At 31.6% G+C, this 21,588-nt stretch overlaps 1 protein-coding gene across 1 annotated transcript; it reads left to right on the top strand.

Annotated features, from left to right (window-relative positions):
* Positions 1 to 1,363: 1,363 nt before the first annotated feature.
* On the top strand, positions 1,364 to 21,373 carry LOC143047692 (uncharacterized). Its single transcript, XM_076220897.1, has 9 exons — positions 1,364 to 1,520; positions 3,194 to 3,360; positions 6,174 to 6,313; positions 7,199 to 7,261; positions 10,103 to 10,162; positions 12,104 to 12,406; positions 13,272 to 13,595; positions 16,798 to 17,022; positions 17,784 to 21,373. The coding sequence occupies exons 1-9, from the start codon at positions 1,383 to 1,385 to the stop codon at positions 18,131 to 18,133; spliced, it is 1,770 nt and encodes a 589-aa protein (XP_076077012.1). The 5' UTR covers positions 1,364 to 1,382; the 3' UTR covers positions 18,134 to 21,373.
* The last annotated feature ends 215 nt before the right edge of the window (positions 21,374 to 21,588 follow it).

The following is a 21,588-nucleotide window of genomic DNA, read 5'->3' as shown; positions in this document are numbered from 1 at the left end:
TTTGATCGAATTGGAGAGATATTTGTCGATACATCTGTTGCTCTAAGTATCCCATCAAATTTGCGTATGTGGGGCAACTTTAGTTCCCATGGCTGTACCTTTAATTTGTCTGTATTTATTTCCGTCAAAATAAAATGTATTTTCTTCCAGAACTGTTTTGGTAGCCTCTAGTATGAAGTTTGTTTCAAATCTACTGTCAATTTCATCCCGTTTTTCTTCGATCCAGTATTTTACGAAAATCTTAACTATTGACATTTCAAGAATTACGAACCCCGAAAGTGAAAGACACGGATGAAAACTTAAAGAAAATGCCGTTTGTTAGTACACAAGACCCGTATTTACCAAACGTTTTTAATACTATTAAATCAAACCTCCCGATTCTACACGAAAGTGAAACTATGAAAAAATTGATACCGGAAGGAAACTTAATCTACAGCCGAAGACAACCTAAAATCTAAAAGAAACACTTAACCAGAGCTCGGTTCGAACCGAAGGTTAGTGACTTTGAAATAAAGTCTTGCGGAGATTCAAGATGCGGTGTTTGCGGTCAAGATACAAAATATTTAGAATCGGGTAAAATGAAATCATTTTTAGATGGCAAAAAAATTCATGTGAACGCCAATATGACTTGTAAGACAACAAATATTATTTACTGTGTCACATGTCATTGTTGTCACGAAAATTATATTGGACAGACCGGGAATCGCCTCTGCGAACGGGTGCGAGTTCACAAAGAACAAATAAAACACCCACAATACAGAAATTCGCCAATTAGTGCCCATCTTGGCACTTGTGGTAAAACGCATTTTCAAATAATGCCTTTTTTTATATGTAGACGGGATGAAGTATATAGATAAGAGATGGAACGTTATTTCCGATCGAAATTAAATACAGAAAACTTTTGATAATAAACAATGACGGAACGTCACAAAACTCCTTAACGACGTCGCATATAGCGACACTACATCAGTTACCCTGAAGAGTTCCAATGGAAGGATGAAATCGATAGAATTGAACTGTTAACTTTTTACTTATTTTATTATTTTATTTAATAAATATATATATATCTGCACATGTGCAAATTATTTTTTACGCCTATATATATATATAGAGAGAGAGTTTCTATAAGAATCTACCAACCAGTAAACTTAATAGGTATTGTATTCATTATTGAGCGATCGCACTACCTTTTAATCTTATACACGTATTTTCTAACTTCAATATACCATATGAGGTATTCATGTTATTTTCACCAATAAAAACAGCTTAGTCGCTGTACCCTTGATGTAGATGATTGGCATTAATTACCAGTGATCAATCCATCAACACACTCAAATGTCACTGATACATGTTTGTATGATTTAGCACCAGAAATAGATGTAATGTTCGTCCATCATCACGATGAAATAAAAGTGTTAGAGTTATGGAATCTTAGAAATTTATTCTGTGGGAAATGGGGTGAGCACGAGGCATACAGGAATGACTACATTGACAATGTCGACCTTGATTGTATAGAAAAGGTATGATGTAAATAATAAAATCACAAATATACTCAACTTCGAGAAAAATTCGAAAAGAAAATCTCTAATCAAATGGCAAAATTAAACGCTCAAACGCATCATACGAATGGACAACTGTCATATTCCTGAATTTGACAGTAAGAAAAAAATAACATAAATATAGATATTATATGTAAATGCAATGCACATTAAGTTGTTTTCAAAAGCAGTCAAGAAAAATAACAGTCAAGAATACAAAGTTTGCTATTTTTCAAAAAGAATTATTATTATTTGTATACTGCAGTATAGAAATAAAAAAATAAATAAAATTGAAACTGATTTAAAAGGTTTACCCTACAGAAATTTTGAAAAGGCCTCCTACTTTCGCTGAGTAAAATTGGTTCGTTTGAATTTGAGCTCCTGAATTCTGTCGGCTGAACAAATGCGGCCAATTTCAGAATTTTAAAAAAGAAGCAATTGTTCGTTAAAATGCATTTCCTGGACTATCTAGATAAATTATTTTATGTCGGTGGCCGTCTTGCAAAACAGGCACTTTAAATTAAAAATTTTAAAGTTTTTATGGGCAATATACGGTCGCTTACTGTATATACATATCAAATAAATATTTACAGACAACACATAAAAAAGGCTAGAGATTAATAGTGTTTGAAGGTGAAAAACGGTCTGAAAATAGAAGTTAAGCCCAAACATCGTCGCCCACCCCAACCCCCCCGTATTCAGGCCCTCATACATTTGGAGCTGCGAATATGAAAGAGATCAAAATTGAGAAATACAAATCCTAAAACAGTCTACTTTGACCTCAGCAACTTAATCCGTAAACTAATTATGAATGAAGAATTCTAATATGACATGCTTCTTTCGCTTTGTGAACAAACTCATGCTCTAAAAACAATAAAATTTGTTTTCACATGCGTATTTTGACTTCTTGAGAATAATGAATTTTATCAAATTATCATGCACTTAATATATTTCCTTAACTTTAAAACACTTTCCAACTCTTAATTGGTGCACATGATGTTACTAATTTTTTTAATATGACTTTATATATTACATTCCGAAAATGACAAGTTTGACCTAGATACGACAACCGTTCATGCTGGCTGTTCAAACTCCTCCCTCTGAAAAATCACAGTGCCAGCCGTTTGCTTCTTTAGAAACAAAAAAGGGAGGTTCATGGAAGACGCTTTTACACTGATACTTATAAGGACATAGAAATTACCTTAATTGTCCTATTTATAATCGAAATAATTGATGCAAGCTATATTTCATTGTAGTTTTAACAATGGTAGGCATTATATTCGTGTAATTTAGCACTCACTATCGCTAGAGCAAAGATAATCACGAATACAATGTATACCCATATTAAAACTACAATAAAGTATAGCTTGCATCACTTATTTCTTAATTGATATATGACTCCAATTAATCGTTGTAGAAAATCAGTATAAAATATCTGTGGTTTAAGCAGTTGTATCAACCTGACGATACGATATCAACTTGAAAGCATTTTGTGATTTATTTTAAACGTTATAATTTTTCATCAACTGCCAAATCAGATTTAATAATATAATTGTATCTACCTTAGTGTTTCACTGATTTACATGTGTATGCTTATTGATGTTTCTGACCTGCATTGCCATAAACCTTTGCCTTTTTGGGGATGACATTTTTAGATCACTGTACGGATTGTCGATAAGGATGGCGAACAGTTAGCATTGGAATATTTAGATATAACCACGAAGAAATTAGAAGACTACCTAAGAAGAAAGCCCGATAGAGCAACCGCGGATGAATGGGATGGTACAAGGGATTCAATACAAACAGATCAATATCTTGTTAAGTATGTTACACTATTATTATTAGAAAAAAAAACGGTGAAGTAAGTTCTGGTTGATTACAAAGTATAATATTGAAAAAGCATTACATTGATTAAAGATCTACTTATAGAGCAATTATTGTCACAATCTAGGTAAGGTTAGACAAAAATGCACATAGAAGCAGCTTGGCTTATTGGTATAAACTTTACATAGCTAATAAAGCGTATGGATCACACGTAATAAGGAAATTAATGTAGTAATAAATTACACACGCCAACATTTTATCTTCAGCTGTTTAGATTCAAATTACACATTTGATACATAAACATATTCCTTTTTCTTTGTTAATACGCATATTTTTATAATGGATACATAGCGTAGAGGTCAACAAGGATAATTTAAAGACATTATGTTTTTGAATAAATTGGGGTTTTCATCGATGGAATGATTCTCAGAGATACATGGCTAAAAATGAAAAAGACAAGCAGTCAAACAATAGTACACATGACACAACAAAGAAAACTAAAGAATAAGCAACACAAACCCCACCAAAAACTAGGGGTTATCTCAGGCGCACTGAATGGTAAGCAGTCCTGCTCCACATGTATAGCCATCACAACTGTATCTCTAAGAAAAAATTATATTTTCAGCAAAAAATGGTACAATTCCTTATTTAATTTTGATTGGTTCAATTACTGGCAAAAATATGTAGTTTATTTAGTTACATTAAGGATATGATTATCCCTCTTTTATTCTTTATGCGTGTAATGATTTGGATACAACAGATCATCATTTTCGTTACCTTTTATGTTATATTCAAATCTCAATAACAGTATATTTTACTAGATCGTCGTGGTAGTTATGTTTATTTAATTGCATACCGGAAATTCTTGAATGCTGAATATAGAAATAAATCGCTTCACAAGTAAATTTTAACAACTTTAACATGGTTTACAAATATTTCCGTGATCAATGTATACCTTACAACAAAATGATTGTAATTTACCTGTGTACGTATTTTTATTTGGTGGCATCTTGTCCAAGGAAATGTGTCTTTTTTATATTGTTTTACCACTGAGTCGATGTCACTGCTGGTGGACGTTTCTTCTCCGAGGGTATCACCAGCCCAGTAATCAGCACTTCGGTTTTGACATGAATATCAATTCTGTGGAAATTTTTTATAAATTTCCTGTTTACAAAACGTTTAATTTTTCGAAAAAATAAGAATTTTCTTATCCCAGGAATAGATTACCGTAGACGTATTTGGCACAACTTTTTGGAATTTTGGATCCTCAATGCTCTTCAACTTCGTACTTATTTGGCTTGATAAATATTTTGATATGAGCGTCACTGATGAGTCTTATGTAGACGAAACGCGCGTCTGGCGTACAGAATTATAATCCTGGTACTTTTGATAACTATTTACAAGTGAACCACCTTTTTTTATGAATGTTGTAGTAACATTGTGTCATAGATCAAATGTATTCGTTCGGTGAATGTTCACTTGATTTTTTTTCTTATATTTTTTTTCAATTGACTTTTAATTAGGTTTAGTCGTTTCAGTTGATATTTTATAGTGTGTATATCTATATTGTGATGATACACTATTGTTTCCGGTTATGTTGAAGGTTTGCATCTATTGAAAAATTTAAACCAACTGCATTTTTTGCACCTGTTCTTTACATCACTGGGTCGTTGCCACTGCTGGTGGACGTTTCGTTCCCGAGGGTTTCATCAGCCCAGTATACAGTGAGCACTTCGGTGTTGAAATGCATATCAATATTAATTATATGGTCATTTTTACAAATTTCCTGTTACAGAACTTTGAATGTTTCGAAAAACTAAGGATTTTCTTATCTCAGGAATAGATTACCTTAGCCGTATTTGGCTCAATGTTTTGAAATTTTGGGTCTTCAATGCTCTTCAACTTTGTACTTGTTTGGCATTATAACTATTTTGATATGAGCGTCACTGATGAGTCTTATGAAGACGAAACGCGCGTCTGGCGTATAGAATTATAATCCTGGTATCTTTGATAACCACTTAATCAGCAACCCGATGTTCAGAGATTGTTGTTTTATTGATTTTGTTCGTAAGTGTTTCTCGTTTCTTGCATTTTATTTAGATTATATATATTGGTTTTCCTATTTGAATGGTTTTACACTAGTAATATTTTGGTGTCTTTAAAGCTTGCTGTTCGATATGACCTATAGCCGTACTTTGACATATAATGATTGACTTTTATAAATTGTGACTTTGATGATTAGGTGTCTCATTTGAACTCACACCACATCGTCGTATATCTATTAACACCTTTGTCTTGGTAAGCACATTTTTGTTTATAGTTCTGTAATGATAATCAGATGAGAAGATGGATTAGATAAGATACATTTTGAAGTATTAAACTTAAACAAAAGGATTATAACTAATTAAAGGAAACAAATATTCATGTTTGAAAAAAATATAAAAAATGTATGTTTGTTTGTCGCATTTGTGCTTGTAAGATATTAAGGCATTCATTAAAGGGTTGTTATGCCATACATTTCCACATCAACGTGTTTGATCCATATTGATTTTTTTTTAAAGACAAACAAAAATTTATAATACAGAATAAATTCCTGAAAAAATAAAGAGTACTGATATGAAGGATCCCATGCCCCACCACCACCAATTCAGACCCGATAAATAGGTAAATAGGTCAAGAACGTACACGAAAAAGAAATCATGTGGTGTTAATTTCTCAATGTACAAGATCGAGATTCGTATATGATAATCTGAGTATACCATGTAAGTATTGCTAATTATAACATGTGTAAAAAATTGTCACTTTTTTCAGCGAAGGGAATTACGAATTTCGTTGGTTGAATCAGAATGGAGACAGAATATTTGCTGCCTTTTACTATGATAGCTCTGCTGATAAATTTCCAATATTCTATTACTCCGAGGAGAAGGAAGGTGCAGAGCATACTGAACCAGGTAAAGTCATTGGTGTTTCAGATTGTGTGTTATTTCATTAAGTGTATTCTTATAAATAACAATGAGGTTACGCTATCGCTTGGATACCAGCTGTTTAGGACGTCAAAAATACATGATTTAATTCAGGTGTACACAAATACACAGAAGTCATTCCGTATGTGCAGGACGAAATGGATTAACAAAACTCCAAATATTCTTTTTTCTAACTTCAGTAATGATCATAGTTTTATATTCGTATTAAACATTTCATATAAAATTGTACTTCCTGCAAGAACCGTAACAACGTATTTGATCTTAATTAAATCTTTGTATTACTAAAAAAAAATGATACATCAGGGTTTTCGATATCAAAAACTAGTAAAAATATTTACTTAATTTTCTCATCGGTACAAGGACATCATACGTAAATATGAATCAACATGCAGACATATTAAATGTTCAGTTATTTTACATACAAACTTTTACGGTAGTATTCTATACAAATGTCGTCATTTATTTCATAGGATTTTTACATCGGAAAAACACAAATCCGTTCTTAAACGAGTTTTTGGCAGGAATGGATTATGTTCCTGTCATAAATTTATAGACCGGGAGGGATTTTGCTTGATTTTCGTATGATTTCAGTCAGCTTAATTGAGTTCTGAGGGCAGCAAGTTAGGACCTGATGATGTACTTTTGATGGTCCTATCAACACAGAAATGTTCTTAATTTGATTAAATGGTCATTTGAAAACCATACTGCAGATTTATTTTCTAAACCTATTTAACTGAATATTTTGTCACTCATAGTGAGTATTATATTCACAACAAGTAACTCAAAACCTGAGTAATATAACGGCTGATCTACATTTTATTTTATAACTTGTAATACCTTTTCTCTTTGTAGATAAAGACAATGATTCTGGCATGATTGAGAGTCATGACATAAGAGTTTCCTTCACGGTACAAAGTAAGTACTTTTGTATTTTCATATCATCGGAATGTTAATTGAAAGGCCTTTCAAACGTGTATTTTATTCACTTTACCACCAAGTACAATCTACATAATATGTATTGTATCTATATTTTACGTAACGATGTTTTAAATGATAACTCCCGAAAACCGATTATGTTGTTCACGCTGTTCAATGATTAATTTCTAACACCTATCACTTTGTTCACGCTGTTCAATGATAACTCTCGAAAACCGATTACCTTGTTCACGCTGTTCAATGATTACTCTCTAACACCTATCACTTTGTTCACGCTGTTCAATGATAACTCTCGAAAACCGATTACCTTGTTCACGCTGTTCAATGATTACTCTCTAACACCTATCACTTTATTCACGCTGTTAAATGATTACTCTCTAATACCTATCACTTTGTTCATGCTGTTCAATGATAACTCTCGAAAACCAATTACATTGTTCACGCTGTTCAATGATTACTCTCTAACACCTATCACTTTGTTCACGCTGTTCAATGATTACTCTCTAACACCTATCACTTTGTTTACACTGTTCAATGATAACTCTCGAAAATCGATTACCTTGTTCACGCTGTTCAATGATTACTCTCTAACACCTTTCACTCTGTTCAAGCTGTTCAATGATAACTCTCGAAAAACGATTAATTTGTAACCTGGTTTAATAATAACTTTCGAAAACTGATTATTTTGTTCACGCGGTTCAAAGAATACTCTCGAAATCGATTACTTTGATCACGCTATTCATTGATTACTCTCTAACACCTATCACTTTATTCACGCTGTTAAATGATTACTCTCTAATACCTATCAATTTGTTCACGCTGTTCAATGATAACTCTCGAAAACCGATTACATTGTTCACGCTGTTCAATGATTACTCTCTAACACCTATCACTTTGTTCACGCTGTTCAATGATTACTCTCTAACACCTATCACTTTGTTTACACTGTTCAATGATAACTCTCGAAAACCGATTACCTTGTTCACGCTGTTCAATGATTACTCTCTAACACCTTTCACTCTGTTCAAGCTGTTCAATGATAACTCTCGAAAAACGATTACCTTGTTCACGCTGTTCAATGATTACTCTCTAAGACTTATCACTTTGTTCACGCTGTTCAATGATAACTCTCGAAAACCGATAACCTTGTTCACGTTGTTCAATGATTACTCTCTAACAACTATCACTTTGTTCACGCTGTTCAATGATAACTCTCTAACACCTATCACTTTGTTCACGCTGTTCAATGATAACCCTCGAAAACCGATTAATTTGTAACCTGGTTTAATAATAACTTTCGAAAACTGATTATTTTGTTCACGCGGTTCAAAGAATACTCTCGAAATCGATTACTTTGATCACGCTATTCATTGATAACTTTCAAAAACTGATTCCTTTGTAAACGTTATTCATTGATAACTTTCGAAAATCGATTACTGTGGCCATGCTGTTCAATGATAACTCTCGAACACCGATTACTTTGTTCTCTGTCCTGGATGTTCTTGCATTTATTTGTACTGTATTCCTGTCATCTAATGGTCTACTTTTAGTGTTATATTTAACATTGCCATAAAAGTGTGAGATTTGGCTAGCCACGGAACGAGGTTCAACCCACCATTTTTGTCTTAAAATGTACCAAGTCAGGAAAATGGCAATTGGATCTTTTAGTTCGTTTCTGTGTGTAATGCATTGTCGTTTATTTTTTGTTCACCTCAGTGTTTCTTTTGTTTCGTTGTTTTTGTCTTATAGTTGTGTTTCCCTCGGTTTTAGTTTGTAACCTAGATTTGTTTTTGTCTCAGTCGTTTTTTGAATTTTGAACAGCGGTATACTACAGTTGCCTTTATTTAATGTTGTTTAATGATTAGTCTCGGAAACTTTCTTTATGCTGTTCCATGAAAGCTTTCGAAAGCTGATTACTGTGTTATCTCTCTATAATAACTCTCGAAAGGTCAAGTATGTGCAACGTAAAGAAGTATAACAAAGCTTTCAATCGGTATAATTTTGGGGTAATACTAACTGCTCTACGTTTTCTTTAAACGACGAAGTCATCGGAAAACAGTTACTTTTTCACTCAAAGTACATCTAATATTTAATTGATTTTACTCATTTGGGTCGCTCTTACCTGACCGAGTACCAGGAACACTGCGTCAAAAGTCGGTAATAAGAAAATTGTCAAATAAAGCTATCCATCAGACAATTCCGTAATTTGTGGTGTTTGGTTTTTTTTGGGGAAAATATTCCAATAACAGAGAAAGCGTTCAAAATATGGTAAAGGATGTATTTTATATGTTCTTGTTCCATCATTCAGGAAAATCAGTTTTCCACAGTTTGTTTTTGTCGTGTTTAGATCTATTGCTTTGCTATTGAGTTTATAGTTATATCATGACCAGTTACAAATCAAGTGTGAATTTTGTTTCGGTCCGATGATTGTGTGCAGAGTTATGAGCATTAGACCCAAGTTGTCAGTGTTCAGCATATTTTCATCATGCTTGAATATATAATTTAATATTGGTATTTTCTTTATACCATGATTATAAATCAAATCAAAATATTGTTCCAGTACAATATTTTTAAATCGGTATGAACTATGTATTGCCATGCAATACTAGGAATGCAGGTTAACTTATAAACTGAAAATCGCTAATATATGACACTTATGTATGATGGCTGATAAAATAGTCATTTGTAAGCAAATGATTTATTCCTTGCATCTAAACTTTATTAACCAACTAGCTGCTGATTGGTAGTCAAAACAAAATGAACTGTATTACATATGTACAGAGTCAAATCGTTCAGTTTTTTCTTAAATATTTCTTTCAGACATTGATAAATGTAATGAAGCGAATGTTCACCATTCCATATTTTTGGATGAATGTCCAGGTATGAACGTTATGTTAGATTTCATAATTCTTTTTTTAGATAGATTACTAGCTAATACTAGTATCTTGAATAGGTGATTCAAAATGATATAAATAACATAGAATAATGACATAGTTATAGAGACAATAAGAATATACAATAATATAATGTACGATGCATGTGTGACAGATATAGATTATAATCCTGCATTGAGTGTGATACGATTTTTATTTGGTGGTGGAATCTATTTCTCAGATAATTATTTATGACATGAAGACAATCTGCATCCTTTTTTTCGAACGACCTACAAAAATATGTGTTCTTTCAACGTGACGTTATCAGGCATGGTTGCCTTTTTTTTCATGACGTCACAATAGGAATTTCAGAAGAAAGCACACTAAATGACGTTATTATCGAATTTTGACCAATGAAGAACTGATATCAAAAGAGCCACACGTTGATTAAATTCAAATAATGAACAGATCCTTAAAGGGATAGATCGAGAAAATAATAGACTTAAACGAGCAGGAGATTTTTTCACATCAACCGCATGAACAATCTGCATATACCTTTTTCTTTTATAAAACTGTAATGATACTTGAAGTAACTATTTACAGCATGTTACGGTCTTTATATTTTTCGTGGAATTCTTATTACTTTTATTTTCTCAGTAATGATTTGGAAGACAAAATATAATACTGCTCTTTGCACATTTCCCAACTGATCGTGTAAACATGTCCTCCTCACTAGTGATATAATTGTTCTCAGCAAAGATAAGCCGAAATTTATTTAGGATGTTTTTGGTTTCTTCTGAATTTCATGTTTCATTTCATGAAAAGTGTCGACTATGCCTGAAGACATCATATATAAATATAATGTTCTGCAAATATTTGAAAAAGGAAGGAATAACCATTATAGAAACAGATTCTACCACTGAAACCTGTGTATCACAATATTTTTCAACAGTAACATTTTAAATAGTTAAAAAGCTCGTACTTTGAATATCAAAATCTGAATGTCTCGAAATGACAAAATATCGGAACACACTTGTTGTAGTGGTTGATCCTATATTTCTCGAACCCTGGTACTGCCTCTTCTAATGTAGCAAATAAATCAGATATAAAGTTGAACGAAGATGCCGATAGTTTTGTCAATTCTGCAATTTCATTAGTTACTCTGATATTTTCTTCCTTGACAAATTGTCCCAAGCCAAACTCCCTGTATACATTGTAACAAATATTAGAGAGATACAAGGGAAACATGTTGCAACGTCAAAATTCTATTTTAATCCAACATGCCGTCTCTCAAATTGTCAATCAGAACCACTGTCCTTATTTCCTGTTCACCTTCTTTACAGTACATATCTACTTCATTAAAAAAATAATCTTCCCATCATGAATGTACATGACATATTTGAAACTAGATTTGGAGCAACAATTGTCAATCAAGCCATTACAAACTTAACGTTCCTCGTCATGCTAAATCGATTGTAGTAAGAAATGGACTAATTTACTTTGGTTTACAATATGCATATATATAACTCGTAAAAAATGAGTTCGAATTAGACATCCGAGTCGCACTGTATTAACAGTTATCAATTAGAGGTCAAAGTATGGCCTTTGACACGAAGATATAAAGGGCATAACAACGACTTGATGGTAAAAATATTCATACCGGAAAACCAACGGTCTAATTAATATAAAAAAACAAGAAACGGAAAAACATATGAACCACACCTACATACGACAACCAGTACATATAAAGTTGAGAATGGAAATTGGAAATATGTCAAAAGACAACAATCCGACCATAGAGCACATAACAGACCATCAATGGTCTTCAACGCAGCGAGAATATCCCTCATAACTGTTTTTCATTTAAGTAATATGTACAATAAATTGTTATAAAAGGTAAAATTGCTTATGTATGCTTCTCTGAAAAAAAATCTTTTTTTGTTTACAGAATTCAAATCTCCAACTGTGACTTCAAGTTCAACTTCCTATACGGAAGACATTGGAACCAATATTACACTCAACTGTCAACATTCTGCAAACAACGACCCTGTTACTAAGATTGAATGGTTATTTCAAAATAATTTGATAAGCACAAACTGGACGAAATATGGTGGATCTACAGTAGATTCGCCTTCACTTATACTTTATAACATTATGCCAGATGATATCGGAAGATACCAGTGCCAAGCTTTCACGGATTATGCTTCGAAACCAGGATCTGGTCCTCTCATTTCCGTTACGTTAAAGGAAGGTATTTATTTAAATAAGAATAGACTAGAATTTGTTTTCAAGAAATAGGAAGAAAGCAAAGGGAGTATTACAAAAAACAATATTTCGCAGTTTTATATTATAATCTAACGGAAAATGAAAATTACGCTATGGCAATGGCTGTATTCCAAAATGTTTAGGGCGTTGTTAGCCATGTTTTGGTTTACGCTTTTGAAAATATAATCCAGAATACATTAAATCGTTGGCAGTTAGTCCACATCGCCTTTTTTTTTATATCTTTATATTATATATTTATTTATACGTTTCTCATCTGTATAATAGAAATGTTCTGAAAAGGAGTTAGTACCATAGAAAAGTTATATTTCTGTTAAAATTAAACTATGTAAGTCGATACTAAATGTGTAAAAACTAATTTGCATTAAAAAAACAATGTGCAATTTGCTTTAAGTAATGCATAGGCAGTGGAGCAAAAAGGAAAAAGAGCAATTGTTTTTTTTAACTTTGAAATATAAATTGTCTTCAAACGCTAATGGCATTGGATAATTTTTTGTAAAACCTGAGGTCAGAGAAGGAATATATTAGGAAGCCAAAACAGTTTTATGGGGCTTTATCCCCTTCGTCTTTTGATTGTTGAAACTATATAAATCTCATTTATGAATGGTATCGAAATCTTATTTTCCATGATGGTCTTTGGCCAAATATGCTGGTCCTTTAATAATTATTTATATTGCAAAATACTAAACATGTGTCAGTCATTTTCAAAATGTTGTTTGTATAAGCCTTCACACCACCATTTTCGAGAACTCTCTCATGAGCAATGATGTTATCAATATACATTCAGGTAAGTATAACAAAATTAAATTGCATTTTTCTCTGTATATTTTTAGCTGCTCCTGTTTTCAAAGAGTCGATTAGTGAATATGAGTTTGAAGTTGGAGGGGACATTCAACTTCCCTGTTCGTACGAAGCGTTTCCTCTGGCTACAGATGTCAAATGGATAAAAGATTCAAATACCATCACAAATTGTGTCTTAACAGATTCTTCAGTTGTTCAAGCTGCTTCTATGGACTCAACACGTTGTCAAAGCGTTATTTCCGTACTTAATCCATATCTAGTGATTTCAAATGCACAAAATAGTGATTCAGGAATTTACAAGTGCTGTGTTACTAATACAATTTCAGAACAATGTGGAAATGACATTATAGTTGGTTGTAAGTATGACATCTTTATTGTGACATATAGAAAACAGCAGTGTGATTGTTATTTCATGGACAATTACGATGATTCAAATAAAAAATGTCAAGACAAAAAATATTAAGAATAGAGAAAAATAAGTCAAAATATGAATTAGCGGTAATGGCAGACTTGGGGTAATTGTAATTGTAATCGTTAATCAGCTGTAATTGATTACAATTTTTCAAGTAATCAGTGTAATCATTAATCAGCCAAAAATCTGATTACATGTAATTTAATTTAATCAATTACTTTTCAAAATACCCTGTAATCATGATTACTTTTTGATTACATTCTGATTACAATGAAAAAAATCTAAAATTGTATTTTTGGTCATTAAATGAACCTCTTTGTTATTCATATTTGATAAATTTTAAACATACTAAAATGGTTTGGTTACTTTAAGCATGTCTACTTCAGTAAAAAAAATAAACTGTTACAGTATTGAAAAGTCACCATTAGCCTAAGCAGAGACATATAATAATATAATTATTTACCTTTTATCTTGGTAAAAGATATTGTACGTACATGTATATTCATCGTTTTATAATGATCTTCATATTAATATTTGATAATAACTGATATATATTCAAGTAATACTTTTCTTTAACCCTGAATCATAATCTTTTGTTAATTTGTGATTTTTGTCAACTTTGAATTGACAGGTAGGAGACTAATTAAGGTTTGTTTTTATTGCAATTACCAATTCAGTATAGCTGTAGGGAAATATATATGATAAAAGATAAATCAGACATGAAAATTTATCTAATTAGCACAAACTAAATTAAAAGTTGAGACAAATATGTTGTTTAATTTTTTTGGTATTTGGACTGGACATGTAAAATGAAATGATTTTTAGTACTTACATATTGTTTACAATTTGATTAAACATTTCTATTAAAATTAAACATAGTTTTAACTGGTAACTTTATTTCATCCATATTTAAACTTCCATAAACTGCAACTTGGAATACATAAAAATTATGAAAGAGGTCAGAAGACAAACAAAAAAACTCTTGATTATGATATATCTTTATTAAATTTAATTCAAAATAATTCAGAGATCATTGGTGATAAAGTGTAATGTATATATATTTAGTGAAATTTGGTGTTTAATTAAATAGATGAAGTTTAATTTGAAGTTATTATTTTATAATTGAACCAAATGAAATACTTTCTCAAAAATGCTATAGTTATATTCAACGTTTATTCATTCACATCATTCAAAATGTTTTGTTTTTAAATTCATTGTAATCAGATGTAATCATGATTACTTTGCCAATGTAATCATTAATTTAATCAGATACTTTCAGAAATGATGTAATCATTAATTTAATTTAATCGTACAAATGAAAAAGTAATTGTAATTTAATCAATTACATTGAAAGTAATCGGACCCATCCCTGGGTAATGGGGCACTCAAATATGTAGAATTTTTTTTTTAAATAATAGATAAAAATAGGCAAACGATTAAAATAAGTAGTTAATGGCGTATTAAATTTTTTGAAAATAGAGAACAAAGGAAAAACTTATAAAGAATATAGAATAACAGGCAAAATCTATACAGAATAGAGAAAAAAATGGCTAAAAAATAAAACAAAAATACCGAATTGAAAACACCTACCACTGTTCATTCAAATCCTTATACTTATATCGACATGGCCGAATAAATCTAAAATGTCTCAGAAATGTCTCTTCATTGGAAAAGTCGATTTTAATGACTATTTCTTTTAATTTTACTGTATTAAAGAAATATTTACGTATTCAAATGTACAGGATTTCTGAGGCCATGACTGCACGGGTATTTTTTAAGAGAAGTCATTATATGGTATTAAATTATTGATTTGTTATCAGGATATAAAAATCCGAAACGGAAAGTCCCGTAGGCAATTGGTAAAATCGAGAGCTCAAACACATCAAACGAATGGAGAGCAACTGTCAAAATACTCACTTGGTATAGGCATTTTCTCAAAGTCATAAGAAACGAGTGACCGGTGAAAAATATTGTTCTTCCAATTCTAAAACCAATGCATACAAACATCATAAACTTAGTCTTCTGTGCACGAATTTATCAAATTTTTCGTGTAAATTTCGTATAATCGTCATTTTTTTTTCAATCGGTCAGTGTTGTTGTGAAAATATGGCAGGTAATTAAAGTTCATGTTTTGAAGCCGAAGTTTAACGATTATCACCTGTTTGTCAACAATCGACAAAAAATCAACAAAAAGCACGGGAATTGAGCACGTGTTTAACATGTAAATTCAGATAATAGTTTATTTTAAGTACATCCATGCGTATTGCGATCACCGGATTTTTACGAGATGGGTCATACTGAGGTCACTTTGCATACGGAAAATATGTCGGGGGAATTGCTTCCTGGAAGGAAGCAATTAAAATAAAGTAAACTTTTTCTAAGTATGAATAAATTAAAGAATTTTCTTCAGAAAAAAATATATGTACATAAGTTTTATAATTAAAACTATCCATTGAGTTATAAAAAAACATATGCATTATTTTTTTTTAATTTGATGTTTCTTATGACTTTAAGTAAAAAATGGTTGATTAATTCTGATTTTATAGCTGGCTAAACAAAACAAAGAGAAATATAAGTTAAAAATGTCAAAAATAGGCATTATTCGTACTTTTTCATTCATACACACTTTGAATAAAATCTACTGTGAATGCATTATTATTAGTTGTAAATCTATTTTTACGGATTCTGTGGGTACCGATTAATTACGAATTCAAACTCTCTACAAAAACCAAAATATCCGGAAGGTTGCATGCAGACCTTGAAAACCACGAAATCAAATATTCCCGAAAATGCAATTTTTCCTCAAACCACGATAATTTGTTCTCACGAAAATAAATGAATCTACAGTATTGGCATTTCGTGATTTAGTGGTGCACGTCTGCCGCTGTCTTGACAATTTTTGCGTCCTAAATTATTAGCCACTAGTTGAGTACAGCCTTTTATTTTTTTTTTCAAATTTACTTTTTTCGGTCTTTAGTTTTTTTTTGTCTTATGTAATATGGAAAGCAGAATGTTTTTTTTTCTTTTCTTTTCTACTCACTATTAAGCTGTCATTCTTGTATCAACATATGACTCGATTCTCACTTCTGTCATATTTGAATATTGAAAACAAATCATTTGTTTTACTTTAATTGCCTTAATTACAGATCCATCTTTGATAACCACTACAACTCAAAATCCTGGAACAACCTCTACTTCAACGACGTCCGATACAACTCAAAATCCTCGAACTACATCTCTTTTAACGAAGACCACTTCAACCCAAAATGCTGGAACAACATCTGCTGTAACGACGTCCACTACAACTCAAAATCCTGGAACTACATCTGTTTCAACAATGCTAACAACACCAACATCAACTACAAAACCTAGTAAATATATATTATGATCTTTGTTTTTTCTATAGAGTTTATCGATAGATGACTTTATGTAAATGCGTTATTTGTTTATGGTACAAATAAGAGTGAAAAAAGTGAAGTAAGATATTTTTCTTCTAGAGCTCTCATGCTTTGTCCAAAGTGTCAAACAGCACTTACATTAGTACAAACTTATAGTATGAACGTGTCTCTATCATACACACGGTATCCATGACTAGCTTATTTACAACCAATTATTTGCGAGAAAACACATACTTTTGTTTTTATTGTTTGCCAATAAAAAGTTGGTCAAAGGTATACTATATCGACATGGCCGAATAAATCTGAAATGTCTCAAAAATAATCATCGGAAAAGTCGATTTTAATGACTTTTTTTTTAATTTTACTGTATGAAGGAAATATTTACGACTTCAACTGTACATGAATTCTGAGGCCATGATTGCACGGGCAATTTGTGAGAGAAGTCTTTCTATGGTATTACATTATTATTTTTTTATCAAGGTATAAAAATTCAAAACGGAAAGTCCCTCAGGCAGTTGGTAAAATCGACAGCTCAGACACATCAAACGAATGGAGAGCAACTGTCAAAATCCTGACTTGGTACAGGCATTGTCTTAAGTAGAAAATGTTGGATTAAATCTGATTTTAAGCTAGCTGAAAATTATGACAGTCGCAAAAGATCCATTATAAATATAATATGGACAAGATAAACAGTCTAGATCGGCTTTTTATGTTTGTTTAACCGATACTTGCAGAGGCTATTTCGTGCCAATGTCCATGCAGTTCTCTTGGAAAGGGGACAAGGCAAGATTTTTCAAACTATACAATAGATGAACTATTCGAATTGTTGGCTCCTCAACTGGCAAAAATGGAAAAAGAATTATCCGTTGACAAATCAAACTTGTCGGCAACGGTTAATAAAAGGATCAGTGCAAAGGATGAGAGACAGTCTTCTCAGTCTATTGGTATTCTTGGAATAGTCTTCATTGTTTCAGTCATCCTGGGCGTCGTTATCATAGATCTGATGTCACTTATTCATTTCCTGAAACCTAAACTGAAGAGAGGAAACACTGATACATCAGGAACAGAAGAACGGCAAGAATAGATGATATCATTTAAATGGATCGTATAAACCTGACTCCATATTTTAAGTTTGAAGCGAGTATTAAAAAATATTTCGTTTGTACACTATTCGCTGTTTGTATTGTTTTTTCGAGAATTTTGAAGTGAATGTATTTAATTACATGTATTTATTTAGGGATATACATGTACTTTGTCGATTATTTCCTACTTAAGGTCAGGTGGTACATAACAGTATGGGGAGATAACTCTGTAAAAATAAGCTGAACGTTTGAATCACGTTCTACTGATAAGGAAATATTAAGTTTCTCAATGATCAAAGTTAGTGTTAAGTAAATTGCTTTATATCAGATGAACCTTTTTCGACAAAGTACGATTATTCCATTTTTGTTTTTATAATTTTTAATCAGTGTCAAAGTGAAAATTTTGATCAAATTTTATGAAAATTAAACGAACCAGATAAGTTTTCTTAAATGTGCCTTGTGCACCCTGAAAGTTTCCCCTTTCTCTTTGCTGATACTAGATTTTTCTTACTTTTATAATAGACTTGCACTGATTATACTCACATTTTATTTATGGAGAACAGAAGAGCTTTTAGCTAAAAATTTGATTGTCATTTTCATTTAATTAATAAAATCAAATGCAATTAAGTCATATTTTTACATATCCTTAAATAAACTTTGTATGTGTTTTGAGTATTTTGAAACCTTAAAGTATAACTAAACACAACATTTTGCAGAAATTGTTTAGTTGGAAAAACTCCGTATCTGAATCTATCTGGAATTATTTATTTGTCATACGGCTCAAGATTTGATGGTAAAAATGTCGATTTCATAGTAAAAATATAGCTCGAAATATATTTATCAAATGTCCATATTCAATATCTATGCATGTCATGGGATTATAGTTTATACTGCACTCGTTCTATTTGAGCAGTCAAAATGCGTTGACTGAATATTTCTATGGCATATACATATATGACCCGATATCACTTTTCCTCATGAATATTAAAATAGAAGTTGCCAAAACTATATTCAATTATTGATAGACCTCTTCAACCTGTTCTTGTTTCAAATGTATCAAACGACTCAAACAATTTTTGGAAAAACGTATTTCTCTTGGTGATATATTTTGTTTGAAACCCATAAATCCTTACGTTTTGTGCTTATTGTTGATATTTTAGTCCATACTGAAACGAATTCGTTCACCATCAATTGCGGGCTGCAACAGGTAATGTACATTTTATTGTGATGTAAATTCCTTCGCCTGTGGCCTTTTCAATGGGGGATTTCTCCAAATATTTAAATCAAATAAATAATATAAATACATTAAACAACATTTGGAAGTGTTTTTCGTAGATTGCAGTATAAAGACAATAATAGTGCATTGACTTGACATATCAACGATATAAGGATTCGGCCCGAAACGGGGGAAAATCTCAAAAGACTCGCATTTCCCAGTTTCTAAGCCTCATCCTTATATCGTTGATATATCAAGTCAATTTATGTTATTGTCTATGTATTGTTTATACTTCTCTTTATTGTTCATATTCCCGTTTTTAATAACAAATTTTAAATTTATTATCTGCAAAAATATGCGAGAAAAATATGAAATATAATCACCTTTTTTCCTGGGTTGGATTCATACACCTACACTGCATTTAAACTAAGCGAATGCAATTGACATCTCAAATGATTCGCTTTTACCCAACAACTTAGTTATGTATCGGAGCTTACCCTTTATTCTATTTCCTGGGATGCATTAATACAACCATTACTATAATGCAAGTTATATACTCAAATGACTCTTCTTAGTTTACAAACTATCAGCGTTTGTTTGATCATAAAGCACAAGGGTTTTGTTTTAATCATTTATAATTTTCACCAATTTAACGATGTCATTTTGTATAGGCAACATATACTGATAAAGGATAATAGTTATCTGAAATATCTTTTACCGTTATATGTTGTACACTTTTTAGACGTTAATAAATATGAATTTCATTAAAAGTGTACCTCCAAAGTTATCAAGACTACTTCCATGAGATCCGCTTATTTCAATTCATGCAATTCCTTTTTCTCGATCTTGATAATTACTAAAAAGATCACCAAGTTTATTATGCATTTTACTCAACCTTCGAGCAAAAATATAAACTACTAAACTGAAATATCAGGGTGCCAAAATCCTTGCGGAGTACCGATAAAAATAGAATATATCCGTGTAAACCTACCAATACATGTGTCTGGGATATTCATTTTTATCTTATTACTTTATTTTTCATCACTGTATCAACATGAAATTAAGTGCCTGATTAATTGAATTGTATTTGCCTTTGAGTCAATAAAAAAAACCCTCACCATGATTTTAAAAGATGACCAACAGCAGTATTTCAAATTTTGACATGAAAAACAATGCACAGTGTTATTTCCTACCTAGATATCAATTTTCGATGTAATACGAGCACGCACGCAGAATTTTGGCGGCTAATTTGTAGGCAAAGGATGACGATTTTTTTTAGAACAGAGATGTATCAAGGATACATCTTCTATGTTAATATCTTTCATTGCAATCCAAAAAAGTTAGATAACACTTTTTTTGTGGTGTTGTAGATATATTCATTTTGCATTATGGAACTGATTGTGATTTTCTAACCGAATTATTTATTGATTTTTGGTGGTGTTGTACTCTTTTTAGACGCATATTATAACTATCCAATATCAATTTCAATAATTATATCAATTGTACCGACCTGTATAATTCGTTTGAATTGCTTGTTTTATTTTGTACGGTTTCTATTTCACAATCGTTATGACTATTATCAAGCCGTAAAGTTGATTGTGCAACAGTCGACCAATTAATCAAAAATATTAAACTGAAATATCAAGAAGAGAGTCCAGTTGCACATTTTCGTGTCAAGCATCGAAACAAATAAATAGTACTGGTGTAAACATAACAATACATGTACCTTTATGTTTTTATTATAATTTCAACCTGACATTTAGTTCAGATTAAACGAATGACCGGTTTTGTTTGTAGAAAAAAATATATACGTTGTTCTAGAATTTTTGCATATTAGTACATTTTGGTACTTATAAATTATTTTTGTTTTCATAGAGGATTACTCTCTATACAACCAGGACGCATGTTTTGCTTAAGATGGTGGTGCTTGCATTTTCTTATGATAGCGTTGTCTGTTGTGTTTTTGCATTTTTCTGTGAGTTTAAAAAAAACAATGATTGTGAGGATTTGTTTTGAATAAATATGAATTGAATATCGCCTTTATATCTTACTATAAAATTGAGAATGGAAATGGGGTATGTGCCAAAGAGACAACAACCCGACCATAGAAAAAACAACAGCAGAAGGCCACCAACAGGTCTTCAATGTAGCGAGAAATTCCCGCACCCGGAGGCGTCCTTCAGCTGGTCCCTAAACAAATATATACTAGTTCAGTGATAATGAACGCCATACTAATTTCCA

The sequence above is a fragment of the Mytilus galloprovincialis genome, chromosome 10, assembly GCF_965363235.1.
Source record: "Mytilus galloprovincialis chromosome 10, xbMytGall1.hap1.1, whole genome shotgun sequence".
Taxonomy (NCBI): Eukaryota; Metazoa; Mollusca; class Bivalvia; order Mytilida; family Mytilidae; genus Mytilus; species Mytilus galloprovincialis.
The sequence above is the reverse complement of the archived record's forward strand: the minus strand, read 5'-3'. Positions and strand labels throughout refer to the sequence as shown.